A 9,708-nucleotide genomic window follows, 5' to 3' on the forward strand; every position below is an offset into this window, starting at 1 on the left:
CCTGTAATTATATACCAATTCAATAGAGGTCAGTGTTTTCCTGAGCATGTGCAATTCTAACTCATTGGCTAGCCAATTAGCTTCCTGTGTAGTAGTAAAAAATGGAGAAGCGACAGCTTGATAATACATATACATATATACACACACATATATATTTATATATATGCATAATACAGTCGAACATCACTCCCTCACTCTATCACAGGTTTTAAAAAATGAATAAATGATTGCAGTTTCGTGGTTGACTATGGTCCATTAATATTACAGTACTTGTAAATACTATGTAAGTACTTATATACTTGCATGTATAAGTATATATTGAAATACAAGCATTATGTAGTCTTCTGGTCACTAGGCATCACAAATGGAACAAAACATTGATGAGACATTCATCAGTCATGGCATGTTCAACATGATAGAGTGAAAAAAAAGTTATTCTAAAATAAATACATTAAAGGCTAACTAGTTAGCTCGCTAGGATGTTATGTTTAGGCCTGTGGCCATCTCTTGTGCCCCTGCACTGACCCCGTAGATTGCTTAGCCATGTGGTGTAAACAAAGAATAATAGGTGTGTAAAGGCGACTATAGGGGTGTTATTTCATGTCTACAGGGCTCTAATACTGTTTTTAAAACGTAATGAAAAAAGTTTTTTTACAATACATACACATAGTTACAAAAATATTCCAGTGACCTAATATTCCATTAGTTTTAATGCATAAAATGACCCCTGATTTATTGATTTATTGATTTATTTACACTTTGAAATGGAAATTAAAGCTGAAATGGTTAATGTGCAGCGGAAGGTGTGAAAGACTTAATAAATTATTGATGGGAGCATGTGTTACCTGCACAGGTGCTGCACTTTTTACTGCAGTCGTCCATTACAGGCATTACATCGTACTGAAGCCTGCTTGTCGTGCACCGCCTGACTTCTATACATTTTACGATTGTACGCACACACACACACAAACAACACACATACACACACAGTCCCTGTGGGCGTTCTCTTCTCCCCAAAAGCCTCCTCCTTCGTTTCCTCAGCTCAGACTCTTTGAGGACCTCCTGCAAGGCTTCATCATGCTTTCTCGTCCATGTGTGCTGCTCTTTGTGGTGAGTTCTTAGTTTTAATTGCTTAGTTTGATAACAAACATGCAGCATACACCCTGCTCTTTTAAACAAAGCAGTCGCATTGTGCTCTCAGTGAAAAGAAAGGATGAGTCCATGGCTAATTCATGTCCTTCCTATAGGAAGGGGACCAAACTAGGAAATGCAAAGTGGACAGCGGTCATATGTATAGCAACAGTTGGGATGTGTATGTGGACACAGGTTGATCGCTGGCGTGTAAATCTACAGTAAGCAAATCTACAGTAAGAGAAACTGTCCACATTTCCGCCCTTAAACTGGATATGTACGATAAGGAAATGTAAAAATGAGGGACGTGGACAGTACGGTTATATACAGAGGACGTGTTCAGGTGTGGAGGTGTGTGAGGGTATAAGAACATGTATAGAATTGGCGGACAGTGAGGCAGGTGTAATGTATGTTGAGTATGGCTGTAAAGATGTTGACCGGTCCACATTGGTGAAGTGAAAAGCATTGTTATCGCCAGTAGAAACATGGAAGGACCTGTCTAGAAATAGAACATGGAGACTGACTTTCGGGTAAAAAAAAATATCAGCCTGGGAACCTGGAGGCCATTTGCGCCCCATAGGTAAATTGTTTATTGGCTATTAGGGGTGCTCTGATCGATCGGCCACCAATCGGTATGGGCTGATATCAGTGAGAAAGGACGGTATTGCTATGAGCCGATACTTGCTTTAAAATGCTGATCCCCTCCACTGATAACCTCCGCCCTCGCTGCAGCATCCAGAACAAGCATGACTGCCATGTGTGGGACTTGCTGTCTTTGTGAGAGTGGTATAAGTTTAGCACTCTGCAAAACATGCCTCAAAAATGTCTCATGTTTAGATTGGTGCGGCATTAGGGGCGAGCACTTGGCAGGGTGTGGTGACTTTTAAGCTTGCGCTGTGATCATCCATCATGTAGCGGCTATAAAGCCCAGCAGAATTTTGGGGATGAGTACCGCCTCAGTAAGAATTTGGGATCATGCAGACACTGTGTGGCACTTTTAGTGCAGGTTGTTGGTTGTGTGCGGGGTTGCGGTGGACTCCGGATGATGTGTGAAACGGCCTTTGTGCACACATGATCTACTCTTCGGGCATAGACAAGGGATTTGGCTGCATCTGCGCTCAATAAGCAGCGGATGCGGCTGGAGGGACCCAGCAGACGTGGATAAACCTGCTTTTTTTCAGGTTTTTAGTTAAATAAATGCATTGTGAAATACAAAAGGTGAGTTTTTGATACCAGCACTGTTACACCCCTAACGTTGTATATTTTGTAGAGCTTGAGACATCTCAGGAGAGGCGGAATCTGCAGAAGTGTGCCTGTTGTGTTTAGTCCTCATTATAATTAAATCGAGTCCTGAGTGGCTGCTTTGGCGCCACAGATGTGGGTAGACCTGCCTGAGTTTTCAAAAAGACTGAGACCTGTCATTCACTTTTTATGAGAGCGGCAACAAGACGAATGCTTTGAACATGACGCAGATGAATGTTTACAACATTGTCCACCAAACACTATATATATATATATATATATGTATGAATGTTGACAAGATATTAGCAGCACTAAATGTACATGGATGCCTACCATATCATTCATATTTCTAATCATTGACTGCACACTATACTGCAATACTGCAATACTGCAATACATTGACTGCAATACTGCACAAGTATTACTGATGACACCTACATAGTTGTTAGGTTATAATGAGGGGTCTGAGGTGACAAAAATGTAGAATGACTTGAACTTTGAACTCAACACTTCCAGGGTGTATTTGCACTGAGGGTCCACTCTGACAACAACCTTTTACGGAGAAAGAGAGAATGGATCATCCCTGCGAGGCCACTGAAGGAAAATAACGATTACACAAGTCAAGAGTTCATAGCAAAGGTGAGCTCAACTACTTCTACAACAACACGTCTCCTTGGTTACACGGAATATTATTACCCATCTTCTTCCACTAGAGGGCGGTATTGGACCATGCTTCACAATTGCTTTCCATTTGTAGAACTCATATTCTATGTGTGTATGTTCTCTCTGATTTAGATTCGATCTGATTTCGATATTGATCGAGACATCACCTACTCTCTGGAGGGCGCCGGCGCCAATGCGTATCCCTTTAATGTTTTTGTGGTCGACCCTAAAACTGGATTAATACGAGTGACCAAAGTACTGGACAGGGAGGTGATGGACACCTACAGTGTGAGTGATACCTACATGATTGCTCTTCTTTGATTTTATTTGCATCCCTTAGTTATTTATATATTTCTTCAATGTAGTATGACTGCTTTCATGGTATTCTATTTGATTTCAGATGTTGGGCGTGGCAAAATTTAATGATGGCACCGATGCAGAAAAGAAGATGGACATACGAATCAAGGTGGTCGATGAAAACGACAACGCTCCGGTGTTTGATACCATGAAGCCCGTGGACGTGTACGAACTCAGTCCTACTGGTGAGCATCAACGTCCTCAGTGGGTCATTGAGCTTTGTGGACCCAGTGAGCAAATAAATAATGAATGTCATTGTTGTGTTGCAATTTGCAGGGACTCTTGTCACAAGAGTCACTGCAACCGATGCCGACGAACCAGGCAACCCGAACTCTCGGCTGGTCTACTCCATCATAAAGCAAAACCCCCATGAAGACATGTTCTTAATGAACAACGATGGAAACATCTTTGTCAACAAGCCGTCTCTGGATAGAGAGGTACTGGCTGGCATCTGGAAGAAATATTTTTTCTTCATTCTAAAAACGGTTTCGCTTTTAGAGAATAGATCAGTACATTGTGACGGTGAAGGCTCAGGACCTCAATGGTAGACCAGAGGGACTCACTGGCACAAGTACGTTGACCATCAATGTGCTGGATGTCAACGACAACCTTCCTACTCTGGAAAAGGAAAAGGTAGTTTGACTCCCACTGCTCATGACACTAGTCGTGTACTGTTTTTAGTTGTATCACCTGTCTGCATGCTCAACAGTCATTGGTCATTGGTGTTTTACCTGCAGTATGAGGCCAGCATTGAGGAGAACACACAAGGCGTGGAGGTGATGAGAATCAAAGCTCAAGACTTGGATCTGAAGGACACAGAAAACTGGGAACCTGTGTTTGATATTGTCAAAGGCAACGAGGCCAAATATTTCAGCATCAAAAAGGACCCAAAGACCAATGAGGGCATCCTCATGCTTGATAAGGTACACTTGATAAGATTTGTAGTTGTCTGAGATAGTTAAAAAGTCATATCGCCTCACAAAAACAACAACACCCGATCCATCTATGTTAGAATGTGTGTCATCCCAAAACAGTTTGGATGAATATGTACTATTTCTCAGCCTGTGGATTACGAGAATGTGAAGAATCTCGATCTTGGACTCATGGTGAGGAACAAGGCTCCACCTCATGGAAAAGTTACGGAAAACACACCATATAAGACCTATCCTGTCAAAATCAATGTGAGGAATCAGCGTGAAGGACCACATTTTGACCCCAAAGTCAAAGTGATTACCGTGTCAGAGGGAGGCTCCACCAGCATTACGGACGTTATTGCCCGCTACCCAGCGATAGACCAGGACACTGGGAAACCACCTGAGAATGTCAAGTGAGTGGATGAACATTGTCATGGTGATTGTGTCCAAACACACAAAAGACTGACTGTGTGCACTCTGTTGTAGATATGTTAAAGGTTCAGACCCTGACAACTGGCTTACCATCGACCCAGACACGGCTGAGATCAAAATGAACAAGATGCCTGACAGAGAGTCTACTTTCCTGGTTAATGGGACGTACTATGCCAAAGTACTCTGCATTTCGGAGGGTATGCCCTGCACGATACGTAACCTGCATCAGTCCTTCATATCATGGAAGAACTGTGCATTTTAATAACAAATGGATGAAAATTTGAGTATTCTTGGGATGTATCCACAAAACAGACATGCCCTCAAGCACCGCCACTGGCACTGTGGCCATCCAAGTGGAAGATTTTAACGACCATTGTCCCACGCTGACCAGTACCATCGAAACAATGTGCATTCCAAACGATGCTGTTTTTGTCACCGCCATCGACGAGGATGACTTCCCAAATGGAGCTCCTTTCACCTTTGAAATCATCCCAGAAAACACAAAGGGCAAATGGCAGGTGGAACATCTTAATGGTAAGGAGATCGTTAAGATCTGAGTGGATTATTAGCATATCCCTCCTGATAAACCTCACCATGTGTGCTGTTGTGTGCAGATACAACAGCCATCCTGAGGGCCCAGGACTCCAAGTGGCCCGGTTTACACATGGTGGAAGTGCTGGTGAAGGACGGGCAGGGGGTGGCGTGCCCAAAACCCCAGAAGGTGACGGTCCAAGTATGTACTTGCGAGGATGAAGTCAGGTGTGGAAAACGAGGCACCCACGGTCAGCCCAGCAAAAGAGCAGAGTTGGGACCTGCAGGCATCGGACTGCTGTTGCTGGGCCTGTTGCTGCTCTTACGTAAGGGTGGAGAAGAACCTTTCTGAATGTGGAAAAAATCTGAAGTGTTTTCAATAAAGTGTGTTTTTGTTTTCCCCAGTCATTCCTCTGCTACTGCTCTTCTGCCAATGTGGGGGTGCTGTGGGGCTGCCAGTGGACACACGTGACATACCTTTTGAGACCAAGTCGCACTTGATCAACTACTGCACTGAGGGCCAGGGGGAAAACACGGTCAGTCCGGATTACTCCGCAGGGATAGTGTTGCGGTATTTCCAACTTGACCTGTCTGCTCTGGACTGTTGCAGGAGGTTCCACTGACCTACTTGCCGACACAGGTGGTCTTGGGTGACGTCACAGATCGAATGAATCAGTCCGCTTTTGTGGAAGAAAACATAGAGCAGTCGTGGTTGATGAACCAGGCCAACATGAACACCTCTTACTCCAGATTGGGAAACAGAGCAGTACGAGGTGCAGCCGCAGGAACGTATGACAGCATTGCACTGCCAGATCACATCCTTGCCCAATACTACATGCAGGTGAGGAATGAGCAATGCCATATTTGTAAGTCCGTTTCACATATCATCAGTGGCCAGTACTACATTATCACCACATGAGGGAGCTAGAGGAAGTGAGGTAAGATTGCTGTGGCACAAATCCAGACAGAGATATGAATGCTTAGAAATCATGGCAATTCTGCGTTAGGGATCAAACTTTTGCTATCATAACATTTGTAAATACTATACAGACAATGCTATAATTAACATTTTAGCACAGATCATATCATTTGAAGTATCAATAAACACAGGGAGATCATTCATTCATTCATTAATTTTTTACCGCTTTTTCCTCACAAGGGTCACGGGAGGTGCTGGAGCCTATCCCAGCTGTCTTCAGGCGAGGTACACCCTGGATTGGTCAGCCAATCACAGGGCACATATAGACAAACAACCATTCACACCTACCAATTAACCTAGCATGTTTTTTGGAATGTGGGAAGAAACCGGAGAAAACCCACGCATGCACGGGGAGAACATGAAAACTCCACACAGAGATGGCCGATGGTGGAATTGAACCCTGGTCTCCTAGTTGTGAGGTCTGCGCACTAACCACGAGACCACCTTGCCAGCCCAGGGAGATCCTCTTGGGTTCATTTTCAATTTCATCCTGCCTTGTTATGTCTCAGTGCTTCCTATATAGTAGCAGCTGTGTCTCACATGGAATACTGTGCAGCTCCACACAATCACCATTCAGTATTCACGAGCCCATGCGTTCATGATTTTTTTCCTGTAGAAAAAGCATCTCATTCACCATAACAATTTATAAAAACTTCATAATGCAGATAAATTGCACAGCATGCATAATGTTCCAAAAATATTTCAAGTCTTTATGCTTCATGATGCAATTCATAAGCTATATATTATAAAAACAGAACAATTTGATACAATGTGCAAACAATATAATTTGATACAAATCAATGATGGCATCCCACAAGATTCTGTACTAGGACCTGTATTGTTCAGCCTTTATATGTCCACCTTAGGCAAAAAACACTCCATTAATTTCCACTGTTAAGTGAAAATGACAGTCCTTGGTTCCCAGCACCTCAGTGACAAAATTGATCACTGCCCTAGATGGTCTTGCACTCACCCCCCCCCCCCCACACACACAGTACAGTGATAGCCCTTGGTGTCATCGATCAGAACCTTTCCTTCACTTCCCAAATACAACTGTCAAAAGCAGCATAGTTCCATTTACAAAACAGAGAGAAAAATGTTCATGCTTTTGTGACCCCCAGGTGAGATTTGTGCAACACTCGGTTAATAGGTTGCTCTGAGAAATCTTGAAAGACTCTGCAGTTCATCCTGCATATAAAGCACTACACGGTTGGACAGCAGTATACTGTATCTTAAAGAGCTACTAGTAACAATATGCAATTTTTGTCTTGTTTCAACAGAAGTCGCACAGCGGAGGAGAGAACCTTGCGGTGAAGGATACTTTCTTGAAATACAACTTTGAGGGCCAAGGCTCCTCCACTGGCTCAGTGGGCTGCTGCAGCCTACTGGAGTTCGACAACGACCTGCAGTTCCTAGATGACCTCGGTCCAAAGTTCAAGACACTAGCAGAAGTGTGCGGTGGATTGAATATCCAAAAGGTGGCCACTCCAATACCCAGCACATCCTCAACAATGGTTGTGAGTGAACCGCTGCCAGAACCCTCCAAGCTGTTACCAGCACAGCATACTGTGATAAAGAAGGAGGATCGCTCTCAGGTGCTGAAAGAAATGACAATGACGACAGCAGCGCAAGCAGTGGAAAATCAAGGCCAAATGCTCCTGGTCCAGCAGCAGCAGCCTATTTACTACACCACCGCCACCACTCCAATGCTCCAACCCATTCAGTATGTGGTTCAGCCACAAGTACAGAACACCATGCTGCTGGCTGAGGCACCACCAACCAACCTCCAGGGCATGGTGCTAGCAGCACCCTCACAAGGCATGCTCCTGCAGGGGCAGAGAGCAGTCTCTGGTGGACAAACTAAGAACCCTGGCATAGTCCTGGTGGACAACTCCAAGATCCAGACCAGTGGAGCCACCAGATCTGGCCTGCAGGCCATGGTGGTCGTGGACAGCAATGTCCCTGCAGGCTCTGTTAAGGTGCTAAAGGGCAGCCAAACTTCTCTCCTGCAAGGGGACGCTTTGCAGACAGGAGGGATTTCAGGAGCTCAGAGAGTCCTGGTGGTTGAAGGCTCATCCAAAGGAAGTGGGCAAACCTTTCAGGAAGCAAAAGGTGCGTCCCAGAAGAGGAACCCCTCTGGATCTGTAAAATCCTTCAGCAGTAAGAGCACCACCAAGTTCACTGGATCTAGCATGGCTTCATCCAGCAGCCCCGTAGTGAGCAGAATCCCATCATACCGCAAAGTGGTGGTACAGGAGACACGCAAATAATGGATTTTCTGCTCACCTGTGCCACTGAGACTTGATCAAACCTGGTCCAAGTTATGGACAGTCCATAAACTCAGCAGGCTCCACCCACTCAATGTCAACCCAATGGCTACTGTTCCTGACTGGATGTGGAAACAAAAAGGTAATATTGGTACTAACACTAAATATAACGGATCCGTTCCCCCTGCCTGCAAACAACTCTTCTGTTTTCACTGCTTGGCACTGAATGTAAAGAGAGTTAGTCGTTACCTGTCCACCATGCCAAAGACATTAAAATGATAGTTTGTTTAAGTTGTGAGGTTTAAAATATGTATTTAGGTAATATGCAAATGAAAATAGATTATATTTACTGTAAGCAGTTTTATTTCGAACTTCGTAAGAACGACAGCCAGTTCAAATGAACAAAATGCAAGAAGAAAGCACACGGCCGCACATACAATAAGTGGATTTGGGTGTGTCTGCACTGAGATTGTGTCTGAGCATGTGTGAGCCTCCCCAGCCGCCTCCTGCAGAACCGGTTTTTACACTGAGCACTCATGCTGAACTCGCCTCGACTTTTTTCTCACCCGGCGTGTTGCCGTTGCTAGGTGAAAGGTCAACGTGTTAAAAGAGGAACTCAATAGTCCACAGCAGTACCCATGTCATTAGGTCTTTAACCCCGGCACCATCCAATATGAAGAGCCCTTCATTTAATGTGTTTATGTGTTTGCTCAGTACACAACGGCTGCATGGTAAACTAAACTTCAAATGTGATAAACACCAAACAACCCACACACAGACACACCTGTTAAAAAAGCAGCTCTCAACACCACACCCCTTCCAGTCCAACCTTTCAGGCTCAACTTTAAGGCGTAAGTCTGTCTTATTCTCTACAAGGGTGAGATGTCGCTGATGAAAATTGTATGTCAGTTAAATGAGATTACATGAAGCGTTATGTCGACTGGCAGTCTGTGCTGTTGGCTGTACTATACTGGTACTGCATGACCCGTGTGCTCATGTCCAAGTCACTGAATAGAATCATATCCGAGTACAACATCAAGCCGACGACTCAGCTTATTATATCACACCAATATATTGGATTCATAGTTGTCACTACTGTGTTTTTGTGCAATGACAATAAAGGGAGTCTATCTATGTCTATAGTTACAGTGGACTGACATATATCACGGTTTGTACAGTATCATCAACTCCT

The 9,708-nt window shown here is 44.1% G+C and overlaps 1 protein-coding gene across 1 annotated transcript; it reads left to right on the forward strand.

The window, feature by feature from the left end:
• The first annotated feature begins 1,056 nt into the window (after positions 1-1,056).
• Positions 1,057-9,357, forward strand: LOC131129873 (desmoglein-2.1-like). Its single transcript, XM_058073802.2, has 14 exons — positions 1,057-1,110; positions 2,890-3,012; positions 3,169-3,324; positions 3,437-3,578; positions 3,670-3,830; positions 3,892-4,026; positions 4,131-4,316; positions 4,455-4,720; positions 4,794-4,936; positions 5,052-5,273; positions 5,354-5,596; positions 5,676-5,806; positions 5,881-6,111; positions 7,530-9,357. Exons 1-14 carry the CDS (start codon positions 1,078-1,080, stop codon positions 8,517-8,519), a joined length of 3,162 nt encoding a protein of 1,053 aa, XP_057929785.2. The 5' UTR covers positions 1,057-1,077; the 3' UTR covers positions 8,520-9,357.
• The last annotated feature ends 351 nt before the right edge of the window (positions 9,358-9,708 follow it).

Source organism: Doryrhamphus excisus, linkage group LG4, assembly GCF_037039965.1.
Source record: "Doryrhamphus excisus strain RoL-2023G ecotype Guam linkage group LG4, RoL_Dexc_Guam_v1.1, whole genome shotgun sequence".
Lineage (NCBI taxonomy): Eukaryota > Metazoa > Chordata > Actinopteri > Syngnathiformes > Syngnathidae > Doryrhamphus > Doryrhamphus excisus.

Coding starts and splice junctions, on each gene's coding strand:
- LOC131129873 (XM_058073802.2), top strand. CDS start 1,078: ATGCTTTCTCGTCCATGTGTGCTGCTCTTTGTG. Junction 1,111..2,889: donor CATGTGTGCTGCTCTTTGTG/GTGAGTTCTTAG, acceptor CAACACTTCCAG/GGTGTATTTGCACTGAGGGT. Junction 4,317..4,454: donor GCATCCTCATGCTTGATAAG/GTACACTTGATA, acceptor ACTATTTCTCAG/CCTGTGGATTACGAGAATGT.